Source organism: Histomonas meleagridis (genome assembly GCF_020186115.1).
Source record: "Histomonas meleagridis strain 2922-C6/04-10x chromosome Unknown contig_82, whole genome shotgun sequence".
Taxonomy (NCBI): Eukaryota; Parabasalia; order Tritrichomonadida; family Dientamoebidae; genus Histomonas; species Histomonas meleagridis.
The window spans coordinates 353956-377424 of NW_027150919.1; the positions used below are offsets into that span (position 1 = coordinate 353956).

The 23469-nt window shown below is 29.4% G+C and overlaps 4 protein-coding genes across 4 annotated transcripts; 2 read left to right on the plus strand and 2 right to left on the minus strand.

Moving 5' to 3' along the window:
- Positions 1-2382: 2382 nt before the first annotated feature.
- GO595_009066 (twitchin) lies at positions 2383-6078 on the plus strand (the record flags this gene model as incomplete). Its single annotated transcript, XM_067922710.1, has 1 exon — positions 2383-6078. One exon carries the CDS (start codon positions 2383-2385, stop codon positions 6076-6078), a length of 3696 nt encoding a protein of 1231 aa, XP_067770851.1.
- Positions 6079-14331: 8253 nt separating this feature from the next.
- On the minus strand, positions 14332-17991 carry GO595_009067 (uncharacterized protein; the record flags this gene model as incomplete). Its single annotated transcript, XM_067922711.1, has 2 exons — positions 14332-15605; positions 16959-17991. The coding sequence occupies 2 exons, from the start codon at positions 17989-17991 to the stop codon at positions 14332-14334; spliced, it is 2307 nt and encodes a 768-aa protein (XP_067770852.1).
- Positions 17992-18601: 610 nt separating this feature from the next.
- GO595_009068 (uncharacterized protein) lies at positions 18602-19033 on the plus strand (the record flags this gene model as incomplete). Its single annotated transcript, XM_067922713.1, has 1 exon — positions 18602-19033. One exon carries the CDS (start codon positions 18602-18604, stop codon positions 19031-19033), a length of 432 nt encoding a protein of 143 aa, XP_067770853.1.
- Positions 19034-20960: 1927 nt separating this feature from the next.
- On the minus strand, positions 20961-22391 carry GO595_009069 (radial spoke head protein 6-like A-like; the record flags this gene model as incomplete). Its single annotated transcript, XM_067922714.1, has 1 exon — positions 20961-22391. One exon carries the CDS (start codon positions 22389-22391, stop codon positions 20961-20963), a length of 1431 nt encoding a protein of 476 aa, XP_067770854.1.
- Between the last annotated feature and the right edge of the window lie 1078 nt (positions 22392-23469).

Sequence of the window (23469 nt, forward strand, 5' to 3'; positions counted from 1 at the left end):
GAATGAAGATTTTTTATGACGAAACCGTTCCCGGTTGTTGCAGTAAACGTTCGTAGCAAAAGCATTGGAACCTTAAGCATGAAAAAATTTATAATTTTTGCTAAAAATGGGAAATCATGTTGTATCAAAGAGGCATCCTTGATGAAAAACAAGAACACTCAAGAAATAATTGCAGAAGGTCGATTTGATACAAATTTCATTGGAATTACAACACCTTATTATCAAGAAACACTTTCACCAACAGACGTACCTACGGACAAGTATCCTCAACTAATTACTTCACGTTTTTTTAAATACCGATTACCTTCATATTATATTTCATTTATTGAAGATTCCCAAAAAGACAACATAGAGTTTTTTATAAAAGTTGAAACTGATCAAGGGGTTAAAGTCCCAAATTTTAAGATTTCATTAAATAAGAAACAATTTGTTTTAAAGAAATTTAAAGAAATTCGTCCAATAATTGAAGACTCATTTCCATATTCATTTACAAAGGCAGAAATCAAAATTAATGATCAAGTTATTGATGATCAAATTTCATTTACACATATCTATCCACAACTATTGAAGACCAACTTCATAATGCATTGCGAATTATTGCAAGGAGAAGTTGATAAAATGAAAGAGAGAGTTCAATTAATAAGTGATCTTCAAAATTCCGAAAAACATTATATTAATTCACTAGCAGCGTTAGTATCATATTGGCAGCCATCGCTCTTGAATGAGAACCTGTTGACGTTTGACAATTGTTCTTTTATGTTTGACACATTTCGATCAATTATTGATTTGCATAATCGATTTCTTGAGTCGTTAACGCAAAACGGAGCCGATTATGACTCGAATGTTACCAATATCTTTTGTGAGCAGTCATCATTTGTTGCGCCCGAGTTAGAATATATTAGTAATTACAAATCGATTGAATTATTTCTTAAAGAAAAAGACTTAAATTCGCAATTCCATGAAAAGATAACGCAAATCTATGAATCCAATTTAAATCCAGTTAAGATTCCATTAATGGAATTATTATCATTACCATTAGAACGTATTAATCAATATTCGACATTTCTAACACAATTAAATGAGTTAACGCCAAAGTCACATCCAGACTCACTCTTTATGAGTGAAGCAATGCAAATAGTACAACAATTTTGTGAAACTGCGAAGAAATCGAATAAGAATTCGAACACATTAACGAAATTAGTCCAAATACAAAGTCGTTTTGTAAATTTTGTTGTTTTAGCACCAAATAGGAAAATAGTTCGAAGTGAGAAAGTCCAAATAATTCAACCGAAGTTACAAAATGGAATTATATTTTTATTTAATGATATGATATTATTAGCTTTATCCAAACGTAAACATGACAAACCATTATATTCATCGAATTTAAATGATTTTAAATATGTTGTATTAGATAATATATTAGAAATATATCGAATTAAAGATAATAGTTTACATTTCCGACTTAAATTTCATAAAGAAACAATACAAATATTTACAAAGAAAATACTTAAATATCAATTAAATTATTATAAATCAAAAGGATTTTTAAATTATTCATTAATATCAACAAATATATCACCGAAAAATCCTTTGCCTTATTTAACTCGACATGAAGGAGTATTAATTAATGATAATATATATTGTTTTGGTGGTTGTAACAACAAAAAATTTGCAAAAAATGGAATACAAATTAATTTAAATACATATGAATCGAAATCATTATTTTGTGTTGTATCTGAATTACAATTTCATGGAGTAGCTTCATGTGATGATAAGATTTATATATTTGGAGGTATAAACAAAGAAAAGAAGTTTAACAAAAAGTTCTTATTTTATAATACTAAAACAGAAGCATGGAAAGAAATTAGTTCTATAGGACAGCCTTCATATCGATATGGACATACATTTACATCATATGGCGATGACATTTATTTATTTGGAGGATATAATGAAAACGATGTAATCATTAATGATTTAATGGTATATAAAGTATCTACTAATCGATGGCAAACAATTAAAACTAATAATGAGCCTTCACCACGAGCATTTCATTCAGCGTCAATATTAAATGATAACTTAATCATTTTCGGTGGTAAATTTGATGATAAAATATTATCAGATATAAATATCTTTAATTTCCAAACTAAAACTTGGAAAACTATAATAATCGATAAAATTAAACCAAGATATTTACATCGATCGATAACATATCAAAATTGGTTATTTATTATTGGAGGAACAAATAATTTTGAATTACTTGAACCTTTTTGTATTAAATTCATTACAAATGATAAATATTCATATTATAATTTAAAAATTGGAGGAAATTGTCGTAATTCATTTTTAGGTTATGTCTTATTTTTATATTCGAATCATATATTAATGTATGGAGGTGCACCTTTAGGTGAATCATATTCATCAAATGTATTGTTTAAATTAACTTTACCTGATTTCATTAATCAAATTAATGAAAACTCGACACCTGTACCACATTTTACTACTTTCGAACAACATAAATCTCATCATACACATTCTTCTTCTAGAAGGAAATCTAAAAGAACACATTCACGTAGGAAAACTCATGATTTACATGACACTGGTATTCAATCTGCTAATGTACCTGGCGAACGTAGAAGAAGACATCATCGAATTACTTCGCCAGCATTAAATTCCAATGTTTCACCTGAGAAAGATAATTTTATGAACTCAATCCCTATTTCTCATATGAAAAACACTCGAGATAAACGATTATCAGATATTAATAAATTTAATTCATTAGAACGGAAACAAGTTGTGATTTCATTACCACAACAAAACCCTTATAATAAATCATTATTAAAAGAAAGTAGTTCAGGTGATAAAAACTCCGATTTAGATTCAATTACTATTTCGGAATTTTCACCTTCACAAAACTTAAAGCCAATTACTTTAGATGAAATATCAGAATTTGATACATTACCAATGCATTCATCAACAGCGCGATTTGAAAACATTAATAATGAAAATGATAATGATAAACATAATAATGAAGATGAAATTATTACAATGATTCGAAAGGCTGATAAAAATGAAGATACTTCTTCTGAATGGAGTGATACAGATGAATTACGTACAATGAAATTTGATGAATTTGAAGAAGATGAAGATGAAGAAGATGATTTATCAATTGATATGTTAGATATTAATAATGATAATAATGAAGATCATATATTTAAAGGTGAAATATCACCACTTGAAGATCTTAAATCAAATTCTTCTTCTTCATCATCTTCTTCTTCATCTAAAAATAATAGTTCTGAAGAAAGTATTAAAAATATTTCATTACTTGATAAATATTCTGAAACTAAACATCAACAACAACAACAAACTAAATCAGAACTTGATAAAATTATTAATGATAATAATGAAGATACTTCACCACAACAAAATGTTAAAGATTCAGAAGCTATCATTAAAGATTTGAAGAAATTTATTACTGATGATAACTCTAGTATTAGTTCTAATACATCTACACCACAAACACTTGATTCTATAGCGAGTGCTGACATTGATAAAATGCTTGAGTTAATACAACCAAGTGATTTTAATAATGTAAATACTGAAAAACATATTATACCTATTAAACCTAAATTTGGGTTTAATACTATACCTAATAAAAATATTTCATCGATGAAGAAAACACAATCAACGATTAGTAATGATTTAAATAATTTAATATCTAATAATACTAATAATGATTTAACTGATAATATGTTTAGTTCTGAAGGAATTAAAACAAATTATACAAGTTATAGTGGTGAAAATTCAGACGAATTACTTCAACAAGTTAAATCTATTGAACAATCTGATATCGAACGATTAATGAATATGTTACATTCAAGTGGTATACGTTCTAGTGATGATCCAATTGATAATTTAATACCACCAGCATTAATTGATAATGAAAATATAATTACAAATAATAATAATAATATTAAAAATGTAAAAATTGATATGGATAATGTTAAAAAACAAAATCAAAATAAACAATTTATTAGAACAAACTCAAAAGTAAGTATGCAATTGAATTCAATAATAAAACAAAATGGTGGTGATGATAACGTTTTGGATGATTCTGGTATAAGCTCTGGTTTAAGTTCTATCGATTATAATACACAAGATGGTGACGACGATGAATTACAAACTGATATACAGAAGTTAATGGGAATGGTAAAGAACATCGATATGGAAATGGGAATGATAAATGAAGACGAAAGTGATAAAAATAACGTGAGAACAATACCAAAGCCGCCGCTACCAAAGAATACAAATAATAAAATGAAAGAATTAAGAAATAAAAATGAAAATGATGCAAAAGAAGAACAAAAGAAATCTCAAACAATTCCAAAATTACCTTCAAAATTCGAATACAAACAAGAAGAAACAATTCCAATGTTACCACAGCAAAATAATAACACAACAGAGGAACCAAAGAAATCCGAAGAAATTCCAAAATTACCTTCAAAATCTGAAGACATACAAAAAGAAGAAACAATTCCAATGTTACTACCACAAAAGAGCGAAATCAGAGATCAAGAAATTAGATCAACAGAGGAACCAAAGAAGTCCGAAGAAATTCCAAAATTATCTTCAAAATTCGAAGATAAACAAAAAGAAGAAACAATTTCAAAGTTACCACCAAAAATTGAAGTTCCTAAAGATGAACCAAAGAAGTCAGAAACAATACCAAAGTTACCACCAAAATCTGAAGACAAACAAAAAGAAGAAACAATTCCAGAATTGCCACAACAAAATGATAAACCAACAGAGGAACCAAAGAAGTCAGAAACAATACCAAAATTACCACAAAAAACTGAAGATGAATCAAAAGAAATAAATGCAAAATCACCTCAAACAGAAAATGAAATCCAACCCACAAAAGAAGAGCCTCAGAAATCTGAAACAGTTCAAACAGTGCCACCAAAGGCTGAAGACCAAAAGCCAACAGAAAAGACACAGAAATCTGAATCAGTTCCAAAGTTACCACCCAAAGAAGAAGTCAATAAGCCAGCAGAAGAGCCAAAGAAGTCTGAAGTGAGCATGAAACCACTTCCACCTAAAGAAGAAACAGTTCCGAAGTTACCGCAAAAGCCTGACGCGAAGCAAACTGAAGAAACAACTGTTAATTCTTCAAAGCAACAAAAGAGCGAATCCCAAATGCCAGCAGAAGAGCCAAAGAAGTCCGAAGTAATTGTGAAGCCCGAAACCAAACCAACTGAAGAATCAGTTCCGAAGTTGCCGCCCAAAGTAGAAATCAGCAAGCCATCAGAAGAGCCAAAGAAGTCCGAAGTAATTCCTAAGTTACCACCGAAGCCCGAAGCCAAACCATGTGACGAAGCAGCCGCAAAGCCATTGCCACCCAAAGAAACAGTTCCGAAGTTGCCGCCCAAAGTAGAAATCAGCAAACCATCAGAAGCTCCAAAGAAGACCGAATTCGTCAAGTCTCCGGTCGCCATTTCGCTTCCCTCCAACAACGCGTCGTATAAGTCTTCGCAGCCGAACTTCAACATCAAGCGGCAGCAGCTTAAGCCGAACGGGAACGCCAACAAGTCACAGCCGAACTTCAACATCAGCAACGCCAATAACATTAAAACAGTTTCATTGTCACTGCAAAGTAACACTGAGTCTGAACTCATCGACGAGTTTTCTTCCGCTGTTGGCATTGACACGTCGCAACTTCTTCAGTTCCAACGCAAAGCGCTTTCGCGGAAACTTTTGCGACTTCAAACTCTTCAGCGTACGAATTCGGAAAAGTATGAAAAAGTTATTTCGCTCCTTAATAACGAAGAAAATAATCGGAAGAACATTTACATATATGGGAAATGTTTATGTAATGGCGCAAAAGTTATAATTCGATTCGATAGTTGCGACGACTGTGAAAGTGTACGAAATGTAATAATGGAAAAGTGTAAATGCAGTAGAGTTTGGATAGGAAACGAACAGAAAAAAGAAGAACTAAACGAAGAAACTTTCGTGTTGGCAGTGTCCAAAGTGAAAGGAAAAGTGATGCAACATATAAACTTTGTTACAATGAAATAAATACTATGTGTGATATAGTAAATACATTTTTACTTTTGCTTTTTATTGATAAATTATTTAAGTGAAGATTAAATGCGAATTGTTTTAGCTGGTCTTCGATGTGTAAATATATCGAATTTTTTGAACTGAGTAATAAATTTGGAAATCATTTTGTTGTGCATCATAAATTTATAATATCATTTTAGCCTCAGAATGAATTATGGATAATATCAATTAAAACTTACAATATTAATAAATAAAATATGTTATTCAAATAGTATAATATTATTATGCTATTCATTATTTGATCATCTTGTATATGCATATTAATGTTTATATTGAATATGCTGGATATGATGGAATTCTTACGAATGCAAATACATACATTCATTCTGTTTTGTGAAATTCTATTTCTAAATAAGAGATATATTTAAGAATATATACTTTTATATTACATCATCGATGATAATAAATATCAAATAAAAAACCTTTTTACTGTACAGTTGGGTACTCTCAGAACCACCAGGACATCATCTCCATGGTCATGAGTGGATCTTCCTCCTGTTGGAATATCGATGCCCTTTGTTCATTCTGTTCTTCGAAGTATTTATCGTACTCCGAAGTAAGAGAATCGAAAGTGGGTTCTTCCTCAACATTAGTTTCCTCACTTTCTTGTGACTCTATACTTTTAAGCTTTTGCCATCTGTTTTTCACATTATAATCACTTCTTCCGACGAAGAATTTAGTTATCTTTGCCCATTTTGCCCCATATTTATTATATAATTCCTTAAGGAACTTATCTTCTTCAGGTGTCCAAGGAGGATTAATAATAACAGGATTCAAAAATGACTTCCATCTTTCTCGACATTGTCTCTGATTTCGATTCTCCATAAAATTAGCAACCAAATCCCATCTATTTGTGCCATACATTTTTACTAATTGGATGAGCTTGGAGTCTTCCTCAGGAGTGAAAGATTTCCTGATCTGTTTTTTCATTCTGTAAGATATTTTATGGCTGATAATTGTGTTATGACGTTACTTTCAAAATTGAATGCGGTAAGAATTTTTATCAATTAAAAAGTTAATTCTATACTTTAACCCATTATTTCAGAAGATAAATCTGAAGAGGTTAACGGTTATAACCACGTTCCAAACTTTGTGAAATGGTTAATGACGTTCGATAATTACGAACTAAGATTTTTAATGAATTCATCAAAGAAATTAAAAAATACAATATGGAAATAGGATAAGTATCATAAAGGTTTGATTAATTATCAAGCCCTTCAAAATATAATACTCATACTTTATTTTAAAAGATAAAATGTTGAAGCTGATGACAAAAGGCAATTTAAAAGAGATTGTTTTAAGATGGTTTTCATTTTTTTTTGAAAATATTATATTTTCAAAATATTTAAATTTGAATTAAGGTACTTGCTTTTACAACTGTCCTTATTATGCATATCGATTAAAAACACTTGGTTTGCCTTCACTTGAAAATGCTGAAGGTTCGTTTATTAAGTCATGTTTTAATTTACGTAAAATTTCAATGCCTAAGTTAATCCGTATTCCAGATTCAATGTTTGCAAACTCCAGAAAATTATACGATCCATACATTCCAAATGATGAAGAAATTGGAAATTATGTGTTTGAGAAACTGTGTTCTTTTAAAAAACATTTTCGAAGATCTTAAAATCATAAAAATCGGTAATTATGCTTTTAGAAATATGCTGATTCTAGGAAATGAGATTTCGTTTAAATGTTGTGAATATGTCGGAAGTTGTGCATTTAATGGATCAACTATAACAAAGACATCACTCCCATGTCTTCGATCTTGTGATGATTATGTATTTAGTTATCTTAACGTTGAAAATTTATCTTTTCCACTTGTTGAAAAATGGATTTGCGGATCTTATTCGTTTGCATTTAATGCAAATTTAATTAATGTAACATCACCAAATATAACATTAATGGGTAATGGACCTTTTGAAGATTAATCTTAAGATAAGAAATTACGTATTATAAATTTACCCAATTTAACAGAAGTAAATGATTATTTCATATCACATGTCGATATGAAAGATTTCGAATTCTTAAATTTGAAGTATATTGGTTCGAATACATTTTATAGTGGTTTTGATGTTGTTGAAACGATTAATTTCCCAAATGTTATAAAAATCGGAAATAATTTTATGGAAAACTGTTAAAGTTAAACATAATTCATTGAATTACCAAATCTTGAAAAAATTGGTTCATATGCATTTTTAAATTGTAGCCATTTAATTAATGTCTCATTACCTAAACTTAAATCTTTTGAATCTGAATTATTTTGTCGTTGTGATTTGATTAAAACAATTTATTTACCTGAACTTGTTCAAGAAATTGGAAATAATTTTGTGTCTAATAAGCCGCCAGCTTCAGCATCTTTAGTAAACCTAATTCTTTGTTTACCAAAAGATAAATCATATCAAAATTATGCTAATTACAATCATAGTTCAAAATGTAATAAAAATTATTGGAAAGGTATAAATATTGAAATTAATAAAAAATTAAAGGATAAATGTGAAGGATATACAGAATTACCACTATTGTAGTTATATGTGCTGGCTTCTGGCTGCTATTTTAGTGGGCGGATTCGTTTTGTTGTATTTATATAAAAAGAATAAAAAAGAAAAAGAAAATTTGGAAATCAACCTCACTTAAGTTTTTCAATTGTTGATAGTGTAGTTTAAATGTACAAAAAATAAAGAAAAATCATGTTGACAAATTTTAGATAAAATGGTTGAAGAAAATGAGTAGCACTTTTTGATCGATCAAAAGGTCTTAATAGAATTATATTCAAAAAGTGAAGCCGATGTCTTATTTCAATGGTTGATGTATCCTTCGATTCAATTGCTATTTGGCTGATGTTTTCCACTTTGCATTTGTTCATTGTCAAGAGCGAATTTCCAGAAACAAAAGCACCTGTTGTTTCAATATCAGAAAGTGACTTGCTCACATTTAACAGATGATCTGAAATTATGCAGAAAGACATTTTCCAGATAAGATATCGCCATTTAAATTAATAACACTCTTTTTAATCGCATAAATAAGAGCGGAATATATCATATCAAGTATCTCACATTGTGTGGAATTGATATTAAATTCATTTGAACCAAAAAATCCTGAAACACATTTGCTAATTTTACATTTCTCTATTCGGAGTCTTCCTTTTCCAGAACAATTTATGGCTGAACCGCTTTCATGGTTAGTTGTAGTTGTGTTGAGAATTGTGTTTGACAAAGAATCGGTTCAATTGCATCTCCGGCATAATTTTCAATCACCGATTTATCAACACTAAATGATGCTGAGTTCATCACAACAATGCCACTATCTCCGCAACCGGTAATTTTTGACTCTACAAAACGAACTTGAGAGAAATTTGTTGCAACAATTCCAATAGGGTGCAGAAATTGTGCATTTTTGGATTCTATTTTAATTGAGTTGTTCTTGTAGATGATTGGCATCATGTTGGATGTAATTGTACACTCGTTAAAATAAAGACTTCTTTATGTATTGTTATTGCTGGCATAAATGAAGATATTATGTTACACTTTTCTACTATAATTGTGCCGCTTATAATATTAATTGGTGATGCACGTTGAGAGTTTCCTGTTTGAATTGTGATTTTCAAGAAAAACATTAGCACCATCAATATTAATTGGGTCTCCAGAGGGAAGAGCATTAATTATTGTTGAACCTTCTCCAACAAGATGAATATCTTTTTTAATTTCGAGGTTTTCATAATAATCTCCTGGTGGAAGAATTATAGTCGATTTTGCAGGAGCTTTTTGGATTTCTTCTCCAATCGAATTTTGTTGTGTTGTTGTATGTGTTATTTTGTGCCAATTCTCTGGAGTTGCAGGTTTTGGAGGAAAACGGTTCATTAAATTTGTCAATTAAATACTTTACAAATCAAATCTTAACGGTCTCCTAAAATTAGTTTTTCGAAAAACTAAATTTTACTAAATTTTTAATATTTTTAATTTTCTGTATATGTCTTTTCGCTACTTTTAATTGATTCCATCATCGCATGCATTGCCTCTTCATCTTTTGAATTTTTCTTCTTTATGAAGATTACAATTGCAATTGCACCTGCAATCACCATAACACCAATTACAATTCCAACGATTAACCATTTATTTGAATTATTTTCTTTCTTTTTTCCAATTACTTCAATTCCATCATCATTTTCGATAATTTCAACTTCGCCATTTTTAGTTGTTATCTTAATTGTGTTAAACATTTGTTTTTTCTCTGTTTCAATAATCATTAATTTTGTGTTTTCACTTAATGTATCATTGATAAAAACATTTAAATCGACAATTGATTTATCTTTCGGATAACCGCTCATTTTGATTGGTTTATATGTATCGATCTCATTAATTAGAATTTCGATTTTTGTTTTTCCATTATTTAATGAGTTTAAGGTTACGTTTTTATCACCATAATAATGGATTGTAGAAGTGCCGATACCATTTATTATAATTGAACTATTTCCTATTAGTTCAATATCATTTATAATCATATTTTCAGGAATATTTATTACGCCACTTCCTTCGATTTGAATTTGTTCGGATGTAATTTGTCCAATTGTGAAATTATCAAAATCAAATCCAATGTTTACATATTGATTTGAATTTATAGTAAATTTTGGAATGTTAACATTTGGCATAAAATAACTTGCGACAAAAGTAATAAAACAATTTGAAGTAATTCCAAATGATACATTTTCAGAGTTAACAATAAATTTATGTTTACCTTCGAATTCGATTTCACATGAATTCATGTTGCTAATGAATTCAACAATTGATTCATAAGTTTCATAATTTATTATTGTGATTTTTTTGGTAAGATTAAATGTATATAAGTTAATTCTCATATATCCCAAATTTATAAATCTTGAAATTGTTGGATCATATACAAAATCAATTTTATCAGTAACAATTGCATGTTTGTCATTATTGATATTAAGTGTATAATATGAATAATTAACAAATAATTCATAATATTTAAAATTGGATTTAAATGATTGATCAATTCTTTGATAAGTTGTCGCGTCAACAATTAAACTTTCTCCACTTTCTATGGGGAAAGTTCCATTGAATTGACTATTGCTTAATATTTCAAGTTTTTTAATGTTTACTTTGATATTATCAATTCGTTTTATGATGGATTGAACTAATCCAAGTTTTTGTATTTGTTTTTGTTGGAAATTAATATTAGTACGATAATTATTACCAACAATTCTTATGTTTATTTGTGGATTTACATCTTTTATATTAAGGTCGAAATCATTTCCTTGTTGAATTATCGCAGTGTTTGTTTCTTCATTTATAAAATCAGTCCATTTTTCTAATGTCTCATTTGTTATTTTATAATGACACAATCGTGAATTAGATTTGTAACAAATTATTGGAAATATTCGATATGGATTTCCTAATAACTTAAATCCAATCGAATTATTCATAATAATTTTTTGATATTTTATACGATGTATATTTATAATATTTTTCGTTTCATATGGTGATACATTATCACCAATAACAAACTCTAAATCAATGTCACCAGTAACATTTCCATTAAAAACTTTCGTTTCATTTTCAACAAAATTATTAAAAATTGTTTCAGATGGAGATTGACTATCAACCCGAAGTTGTAATTGCTTAAATTCTATTGAACTAACTGAATAATTTAATGGATCCCTAAAATCAAATGGAAGAATCAAATTCTCTAAAACAAATGGAATTTGTATATTAACTTTCGATTCACCCATAATCCAATCATATTTAGAAAGAGAAACATTAACAGCATTGATTACATAATCAAAAGTTTCTATTGCACCAACACCTATAGTTATTGGTCGAACCGAATGAATAAATGAATCATTATATGCATAAATTTGATCTAAACTTTTTTGATCAGTATCAGAATCAATCAAAATTGTTCCATTAATAAGTAAGAAATTAAGCAAACTATTTCTTAATATTAATTTTGATGAATTTTGTAATACAATTTTTTGATGAAATATTTCTGCATTTTCAATAATTAATGTGCCATAATTATATGATTTTCCATTATCTAATTCACATGTATATCCCCTGAAATGCACTGTTACGTTTTCTGATATTGTACAATAAAGATTTACAAAACTTACAGGACCTTCTTCTATACCAAAAATTGATACATCTTTGGTAAAAATGGTAGAAACCCCAATTGTATTTATACGTTTATTTGCATGAATTGAAATTGTTCCTCTGTTCTCATAAATGATCATCATCTCAAATACATATCGATATATAATTTGTGGAACATCAATGTTAATTTTGACCCTTCCACCTATTAATGTAATGTTACGAACACCATTAAATTGAAAACCATCATCAATTATTGTTAATGTAAAAACATTAACTTTGGATGTATATGAAAGGGTATAGAAATCAAGAGTAAGAGATGATGAAGAATGAATAAAAAGTTGATCTGGAATAAAAGAAACATGAGAAAATGTAACTCTGGTAAATGTTGCATTTGTTGTTTTAGCACCAAAATTAATGGCAACATTTGAAAAATCTGTATTACTAAACCCTGTTTGGTTCGTGAAAATAGTAAAATGATTTTCATTAAAATCAGAACTAATATTTAGAAATTTTAGAAAGCTTGTATCATCTAAAAAGAATCCATCATCCAGGAGAACAATGTTTGCTTTTGTAATGTTTTTTAAACGAATCTCATCCATTGTTGTGATTTCATCATACCCCGGTGAGCACTCTCTTTTTGACTTGCCTTTGAAGCAGAAATCTTCGGAGTAAGCCAAATAAACCCAAAAAATCACAATCATTTAAATTTAAATTGTATAGTTTATTTGAAATTTGCAGGCCTGCAAATTCAAAACATGTTTTCGATTCGTCATACAAATATGTTGTTTTAAAACTACTCTTAAAGTGTAAGCAAAGCATTCCACGAATTTTTATATAACTTAAGGATATTAATGAAAGTATGATCCAAACACTATGTTATAACATGAATTTGGTTGAATTTATTGGTCTGTTTTTTAGATATTTTTAAATTTAGATTGTAATTGTTGGTGTTATGATAATAAAATATTTATATTTCTATACAAAAAAAAAATGCTTACGAATTTATTGAAGTTACCTATCGGAACGGTTGCCATCGTAATCACAAAAAGTGAAGCATGTCAACAACTTACAAAAATTTTGATTGGTTTATCAATTTTTTCTAAATGAGGAATATAACATACGAAATTTTCCACAAAGATAAAATGAAAAGAGTACACAAGCCGTTGTACTGTTCTCAAACCAGGTTTATGCTAGGTTTAATATCTCTTGAAAAAATTATTTTTGATTTGAGTGAAGATAACATTTGTGAATCGGTAATAGCAACCATAGAAATATTAAATAACAATAATACAATACCATATTATTCAAACTTGATTCTCAGTCGTTTGTTAATTCATCAATTCTATCACAAATGAAAGATTTTGACATATATCTTAATTTCATGAAGCAAATAGAAATTAAAGAAAAAGAATTTGATAAAAGTAATTATAAATTGATTAATAGATTTGGTGATTTTATTATTAATATAAATTCGCAAGAATCATATTTTATATTAGATAAAATGATTGAAATGAATTTAGTTTCATCAAAATCAGTTAAAGATAAAGTTACATCGTTTTCCAAGTAATTTCACTTACATTTGTAAATATTATAAAGAGACAAATTTCAACTGCAAAGATCCTGTTCTAATAACGAAAGCTTTTTTGGATAATTATTCTGAACTTTCAAAGAACAATTGGGAACTACATAAGAAGTTAATTAAAGAAGGAGTTAATTTACTCCTTGAACAAGAAGGAATTGATATTAATGCTAAAAGTACTTATTTGTTTTATTTAATATTTATTTTAATAATTTGAAATTTTCAAAGCAATATTTGGAAATTATTTAAATTATTTAATACAGCACTTATGGAAGCATTTGAAAACGGTAATATAGAAATAATGAAATTACTGTTTGAAAAACGGGTGCGGAATTGATTAACTATTTGAAGAAATAATAATATCATTAAAATCAACAAATGGACAAAAATATCATTAAAAACTTCTATGAATTATTTTACATAATTACGAATCAACTGATTTTGTGTAGAAATTTTTGCGCAAAAAAAAATTCCAAAAAATAATAAAAAGATTATTATTTATGTTTTACATCCAAATTAGTTTTAATACTCCGACATCTGCTGGAAGTTGAAACTTTTCACCACTCCCATGAAATTTCTAATTTGTTCCATTCTTGTTGATATTGCTGTTGCTTGATTTAATTTTCCTATTTCATCAGCCACATTCATTGCTTGTATCACATTATTCCATAAGTTATAAGCAGCTTGTATTACTTCTTCTGGGATTCCTTCGTCATCAATTTCTTCTCTTTTCCCAATTATACCAGCCAACTTATAATATTCTTTCTTTGGGTTTGTTATCTTCGTGACAAGTTCCAAAAATGGCTCAGCAGTAATTCCAATTCCTGATTTTAAGTATTGATCCTTTAATTTTTGGGGTGGTGCAAGTGAGCGAACGTTATCGATTTCAATTCTTAACTTTTCATTGAACGATTCAAATTTTTCAATGAAGTATTCTTTTTTCGTGAACTTTTTGATGGTCTGCTTTGAAATTTTTGAATGTCCGCAAATCGATGGAAGTGTATCGTTCGTCACATATATATACCTAGTTACATAAGATGAATTCCAATCATTATTTCCTGTTAAGAAATCGTAATGAAAAGTTTTTACGTTCATATGAATTAATTCGTTTTCATCAGCTCTAACGAGAATTGGTTTTCCTGAGTTTGGATTTTCTTCTTTTGAAAACATTTCATTGTTTTCTGATTTTATCATCATAATTACTTCATCTTTATCGAGTTTATATTTCTTAAATAGTACTTTAGACTTAGGGACATCACTATATTGGCTATAAAGGCCGGAAACAGTAGCGCATAGTGATTGAAGTGCATTATAATCCTTTTTCCCATTAAAGAAGTCAATGATATATCTACTACAGTTATGTATGATCCAGAAGAAACCACATTTCTGGCATAACTCGAGAGATTTTAATAAACAATTTGCTAAGAATTCATCATCGTATAATAAACTTGGTGAAATAAGTTGTGGTAATTCTTTATATTTCGAAACATCGAATTTTTCTTCTTCGATATATGGAAGTTTTTGTGAAAGTAAAACAGAACAAAGTTTCCATTCAGTTATAAATGCTGAAAAATCATCGCCGGAACTTATATATGAATCACTAAGTTGTTTATATAAAGAAGCTTTAACTACAGCATTATTATTATATTTGTTTGAGAGTATAATTTTGGAAAATGGTTCCGATTTCATTCGTTTGTATATGTCAATTGCAGCTTTAGGGAACTTATTAACTCTTTCGAAGTTTGGTATCATTTGAGGCGTATAATAATGACATATTACCATTTGAAGACATATCTCTGATCGTGAAGTATTTTTACATACGGATTTCTCTTTCATTAAAAGCCATTCTATAAATCCGAGTGTTAATTCACGTGCTGAACCAAGTTTTCTTTGAGTTAATGGAAACACATTGATGTATATCAATGGAAGGATCTTTGATTTAAACACTAAATTATCAAATTTAGATATGAAAAATGCAATTGTTTGATATATTAATGGATATGATGATTGATCTTGTTTAGTAGATGTAAGCATTTGGAATAATACTTGTAAAACAGATTTAAGTTCGATTTCACTTAAATCTTTAATCGAAATAAAGAAATGTAAAAATCGAATAACTCTTCGCGTAATTTCTGGTGATGAATCAAATTGTACATTTGTTTGCATGACTAAAAAGTCTAAAAATCGTAATTGATTATCATCTGATAATAATTGATAATAAAAACTGAACATTTTAATATCGCAATTCTTTAAGATGAATAATATGAATATTCGAAGTGATTTTTTATCTTTTAATGAATCATAAAATGTAAATATGATTGATAATAATGGGAATAATTTAGATGAACAAAGTTTTGCTGTATAAATATCAGAATATAAATCAAGTGTAGTAGCCATTGAATAAATTGCATTTATAGCAAATGTTTCTTGTGAATTTAAAAATGATTCATTAACTGCTTTAAAGAATAATGATAAAATTGGTATATAAACAGATTCATTTGGTTTTATTTGGATATCTTTTAATAAAATTGATTGAAGAAATCCAACATCATAAAAAAGAATTTGTAATACATATAATTTATCATCATTTGATAATTTAGATAAATATGAATAAGTTAAACTATGTACAACTTTTGTTCCTAAAAACATTCTTAATCGTATTAATAATTGTGAAGCAGCATCTTTAATTTCATTACTTTTTGATTTAGAAAATGCTTCAAACAATTTAAGAAGTAAATCTAAATTAGAAATGTTTTCAACGCAAATTGATTTAAATAATAATAATGAAATAGAAGATGCACATTTTTCAATTTGTGAAATGTTATTCGATATTTGTGTTATTAATAATTGCGTTGATCCTTCAATTGGACTAAAATAATGTTCAATATATTCAGTAATATCATTTTCACTAAGTATTTTAACTAATCGTTGTATATTAATATTTTTATTTGATATTGTTTGTTGGAATAAATAAGGCGCAAATATTGATATAATTTTGTTGTTTGGAATTGGCTCTGATTGATTAAGTAATGTCTTCTTGATTTGGTTTGGTGGGAATAATATATACGGGAAAATTGTTGTTATCTCTAAATTACCTTTTGTGACTTTAATATGATGCTTTTGAATCGGTTCTGTAATAGTTATATAACCTTTAGAATCAACAACTGGTTTCTTCTTGGTACTGACTTTATATATTTTGAAATATAATGATAATGATTCGGGATCTTCTCCATTAAGACAAAATTGGAATATATCTGGAAAAACAAGTTTACGTGCTGATGGTACAACTTTCGATGATTTTAATGATTTCTTTAATGCGTTTTTGGTAGGTTTCATTCCAAGTGAAAGTTTTTCTTTCTTTTGATCATTCTTCTTAATGATCTTAAACTTAATGAAATATGATGACGAGAATTTCTTCTTGGTAACAGTATATGAAATGTTGATGTTAAAGATACTTAAAATTGGTGATGGAAGCAACGCAGAATATGATGTTGTACGTATGATTTGTGATCCTTCTTCAGGATCTTGTAACAATGCAACCTTAAAAATAAGACCAAGTTTGGACGTTGGTGCCGTTGTAAATAAATCTTCAATAGTTTGTTCGGGTGTAAACTTATACCAATTCAATGCAAGTGTTTGATCAATTTCAGATGCTAAAATTCGTTCGTGGCCAATCATATGCGGTGTAAGACCATCTTTTTTGTTGTATAGTATGCAAATAAGACGCGAATTTTGTGCATCTCTGATGAAAGGTACACATACATTTTTTGAAATTTCGCCATTGAATGTTGTAACTTTTGGTGGATTTGATGTGAAATCATATCTGATGATTTCAGTGAATGGATAACCTTCTTGGAATACTAAAACATCCATGATTTGATTCGATAATTCTTCTGGTTTGAAATCAATGGATTTAATCTGAAGATACCAAAGGTGGTATGGAGGCGGCATGAATTTGACCTCGAGATTTGAGAGATTCCTTCTTTCTTGAAGAGTAATAATAGGACATACTTTTGCAGGAATCTCAATTTTATTTGTACTAAGCTCCTTTTGAACTACCTTTGGATTAATCTTAATGTCAGAGGTTTCTTCAAATGTTTGTAGATCATCTTCACATTTTGTTGTTTTTTCAGTACTATAAGCAGGCTTAAGTAATTTTGGTAAATTAATTGATGTTTCCATGGAATTTGAATAAAAATTTATCCACGGGAAGTTATTAATTTGATTTTTTGGAACTGAGTTTAAATGATATCTTGATGGTGCAAAATCAAGTGAAACACGTATTATATCCATTAAAGACATTTGTGTATGCGCTTGCTTTTGGTTGTTTTCCTTCATTTGATTAATGGTGATCTGCTTCTACCGTCCCCAATTCAAAAGTCATCTGAAAATTCAATACTGACACAAAATATCAGATGAGCGGATTTTGCAAAAGTAAAACACAAAAATCAAATAATCGTTTATGCGTATCATTCTACAAATGAGTGTAAACACTGACGTAAGATCCATTAATTTTGGAAAAATGAAATTTCCAAGAAATTTATCGATCGATATGTCAAAAAAAAATTTATTACACCTTTTATAACACTGTGTTTTAAAGTTAACCAGAGTGATAATGTCACCATAAGCACAGGAGGGGAAAATACTTTCGAGATGTGAAAAAGAATTATCTTAAGAAACCAAATTTTGCTTTGAATACATTACATAAACCGAAAACTTGAAATGTCTTTTAACAAAAATTATGCTTTTTCTTCTGAATGTGCTTTGCTTTTCTGAAACATATCCACTCTTAATGGGTATGCCAAAAGAAACAATTGTTTCTACACCATCTTACTTAGATGTTTCAGAAAATCTTCCAAAAAATCTTTGTATCTTTATTATTGACAAATTTGAATACCCACAAATAACTTCAATTTCACAATTATTTAATTGGGGAGATGCGCTATTTATTTGTCAAAAGTTCGGGAAAGTTGTTCAATTTCCAGCTGTCGATACAAATATTTTCGATATCGTAAGTAAAATGAAAGCACAGTATTCACCAAACATTATGAACATCGATACTGGAAACCAATGTCCGTGCAAAATACAAAGCTTTAAAGGAGGACTAGTAATTGTAAGAATTCCTGATAATGAGCCAAATACCTTAGATGAAATTCTTCCGTATCTCCCAGAGGAAACTGGTGTTGCATTCATTGCATCGACTGACACGCACTTTCGTTATTAATGTATAAATAAATTTACTTTTTTAAATTATACAAATAATATATAAACTTGAATAATCTGAACCCAGTTGTGAACAGTTTATACTTGTTCTTGAATATAATAATGAAGGAAATAACAAATGACTTTTGTCATTTTTAGCATTTGATGACATTACTGACAATTTCCGTTTGAATGGGAAAGTTAAACGTATTCTCAAGTTAAATTCGTTTTCATTTCATTTTAGAATGGTAAAATTAATTGAAATTTGAATGCTTTACTTATATAAATCATTCAATAATTGAATATTGGAATAGAGGTTGGCGCCATATCAGTTAATGGAAAATCTCAGCATCAAATCTTGCTTTCTAAAGCCAGAAGGAAAGCAATATATAAAAGAACAAGTCACAAAAGCAAGGAACAATGGATGTAAATGGCAAGATATTTTTGATTCTTCGTCAATTCCAAAAAGTACAATTCATAGGTGGGCAAACAAGGATATGTCTCTCGAGGCTCAAAAGCAAAGACAAGTACACCCTAGAAACAGGAAGCTGCTAACTGATGAGGAGGAAAGAAGCTAGATACAATTGGAGATTGATAAAAGAGCAAATCATGAAGTAGTTTCAATCGAATAGATAAGAGAAGCTATTGTAGAAATTACCAATGGGAGAGTTCAGAAAGCTTCTGATGGATATATCAGTAATTTTTATAAAAGGCATGGTTGGCCTAACCGAAAAACCCAAGAAAGAAACAAAAAAGAAGTTCGAAGTACCCTAGAGCAAGAAGTGAAAGATTTTCAAGATGAAGTTTCGAATTTTGTTTCTTCCAATTCCATTCCATCATCCAGGATATTTACCATGGATGAGACGGGGTTGTGGAATGGTTCTGTTTCACAACGCACTTACGTTAACCCATTCACAATGGATTCAGGTGTTGTTTCACCTGGAGATCATAGAAGAGATACAGGTGTTGTGGCGTTATCTGTCGATGGAACCATTCATCCTTATTTCATTTTTCATTCTCCTCAAAAAACTAAGAAGGTCAATGGGAGAAGTGTTGTTGTTAAAAAAAAGTGGCGGGAATAGGCTTTGATCAACTGAACCAATGGTCGGAAGAATTTGTAAACAAATACGGAAACCCTTCTGGAACTGTCTTGATCATGGATCGCCTAAGAGTTCACATGAATCCAAAAATTAAGAAAAACTTGGAAGGAAAGCATGTTAAGTGCCTTTATCTTCCACCACAAGGTGCAAAGCTTGCTTCTGTATGTGATAATTCTTTTTTTTCTGTTCTGAAGGCAAGAATATCAAAAATGGACACAACTACAACAGAATAGGAAAAAGAAGCATTTTTTTCACTTTGCAGAGAGTTTCCGGAAGAAATGGTTAAGAACTTTTATCATCATTGCGGATGGAATTTTGAATAAACGAAAAATCGACATTTTGCAAAATAATTGAAGTAAATGGTTTACAAACTAATGTAGATTTGTTGATAGTGTTGTGGTTTTAAAATTCTTGAAATGTTGCTTGGCAGATCCAAAATAGTAACTCTCTTGTGCAAAAGTGACACCGGTGGAAATCTATCGTTTTTTCAACCTTAGATAAATTGTCAGTATTATTTACAACTTTTATCGAATGGGTTTTATATTCTCAGCACAAAAAGAATTTCAATTGAAATGTATCTTACCAGTTATAATTTCACAATTGTATAAGTATCAGTACTGTCTCAAATGTTTTAGAGTCATTGCTACTCAAAAATATTTTAACTATTTTCTCGAATGATGAATGTGAATATTCACTTTTTGAATCAAAACACGATAATTATCAATTCAATCAAAAATTATTTTTAAATTCGTTTTTTTTCTTCTTTTTAACATTTAAACAACAGAATTCACAAAATCATAATGTTTATCAAGTTTAATTTCTAATATCTCATCAAAAATCATTATCATTTCATTGATCCTCTTCTTCTTCTTCCTCTTCTTCAGGTGGGTTTTTCAATCTTTCGATCTCCTTTTCCTCGTCCAAAGTAGGATCTATAATTTCTGTCATTTTCCTTCGATATTCCTTTGCAAGCTTCGGCGGTTTCGGTGGTTGGAAGCCGTTTACAACGACTTTATTTCCATCTCCGTAATATATCGAACACGCCTTTTTACCATCTGTTATGTTGTAAGCTCCGGGCCATCTTAAGCTTTCTGCTATGGCAAAGCTTTCACCTTCTATCACGCTCATTATCGTTTTCAAATTCCAGCAAGAATTATCTTCATCAAATCCTTCATCATTTTCGATGCTAGTGAACAACTCGACGCTTTCTTCAGGCTCGTCTTCTTCTTCTTTTACTTCCTCTTCCTCCTCCTCTTCTTCTTCGCCATCTTCATTTATTATCTTTTTATGTCTTGGCGGCTTTGGTTGCTTTGGAGCTCTTTTATACGTCTCGCGCCCTTGCGGGAGTATGTAAGGGCGTATATGAACCCAATCGACGTTTTCGACATCAGCGCCTTCGAAATCAACATCGACAACAAGCTTTAATTGCTTTGGAGGCAGTTCTTTCTCGGACTCTTCTTCATTCTCATCATTATTTTCAGGTTCTTCGTTTTTCTCTTCTTCCTCCGAAATGTATTCCATGAAATATCCATTCGGAGCGACCATTGTTGAAGACGTAATACGAGCGATAAGAGTACGTAAATAAACATCTTCCGTAACTTCAAATGGTATAATGGAATGAATCGCTGAGCTTAAATCCCCGCTGAGTTGCCATGTAATTTGTCGAGATCGGACAATGTCACTTGGCCGTAAATCTGGAAGACGAACCCAGTCATCAAATGGCGATTTAGTGGAATAATATACATAACGATTAACACCAACGCCAACTTCGGGTGGAACATCATATGGACCAACTGCAGGAATATCATTGGATCGGAATTCTAAACTAATGTCTGCTTCGGCTATGTACAAATTACCTTTGGGAGTGTTGAATAGGCCCCAAAAACGAACATTGGAGATTTCATCTGACTCTGCAAGTTTGATGAGTGAACACTGCAACATTAAAGACGACTCTTGACTGAGGGTAATACCAATAGAGGACCACTTGTCAAGAGTATCAAAAAATGTGGTATCAAGTTTGGAACGTGAATCGGAATTGAGTTCTTCTAAGAGGGTAATGATAGATGTGCAACGATCAAGCTCTTCTTCAGGAACACCTGGTGATTGAGTTTTGGTTTGAACATGACGTTGCTTCCAAAGAAGAGTTGACATTGTTTCGATCGAGCCTAGTGGATCTGCTGGTTGTTCTCTTACAATAGCTTGGAGGAGATCTCCAATATGTTTCGAAAGTGTATATTTTCCATATTTTTGGTGCTCTAATGAAGATAATTTTTCCTGCATAATGGAAGAAGTAACGGATTTGTCAAAACCGCAATATAGGCAGTTATATTACTAAAAATCATTTCAATACTTTATGACACTCCGATCAAAATGCATTGATTTTTGGTTTCAGAAGCAAAGCAAATCAACTTGAGTTGGTAATATAAATCTTGTTAGGTATTTTCTGACTGGAAGGTAACGTCAAAATGGCATGTTTGTTCAATGGAATTGGGAATATTAAACTTGTTAGTTTTATATTAAATAAAAAATCAAATGGTATCAATGCTTAAAATGTTTTTTTAATATTTCTTTGTATTATTTGAACTTTGGTTTAATAATCTGAAATTTCAAAATAATATTTGGAAATTGTATAATTTATTTGAAACATCACTGATGAAAAAGGTTATACAGAAATAGTCTAATTATATCTTCAACAAAAAGGAATTGATATTAATGCTATAAATATTTATTCGTTTTATTTGATATTTCAAAATAATATATGATGAAGAGTGTTGTTCAAAAAGTTGGAGATTTTATATGATAAAACAATTAATTAATTAAATTCCATGAAAGACAGAACATTTGGATATTCAAGTTTAAAATATTACAAAAATGCAAAGTTTTTCGAAAACAATATTCAAAATAGATTATGTTCATTATGTATCAAAATTCTCAAAAGCAATTCTTAACATTTTGGTATACATATGATGAAAGTATTTGGATTGAGAATTATACTCGTGAAGGGCGTTTTTGTAGAAAAATTGTTTTTCAGTTTTTTTGTTCTAAAGATTGGATAATTGAACATTTTTAAAAAAGTAAATTTACTGTTTAACGATATTAACTGAAAGTTTTATAGAAATTTTGTCAAGCTGCCGATAGAAACATAAAGATTCTGGCATCGTTCTCTCGAAATTGATATCGGCCAATTGAAACTTATCGGTTGTGCAGAAAAAGTTGTGTCTTTCAATTCTGAATTATAATTTACAAAATTCAAAACCTCATTTTATTGAAATCCTTCTTTGATCATGAAGTTTTTTTGGAACTTCAGTTTTTAAAATTTTATTTTCACAAAAAAACATTGGGAAATTTTATACGGAAT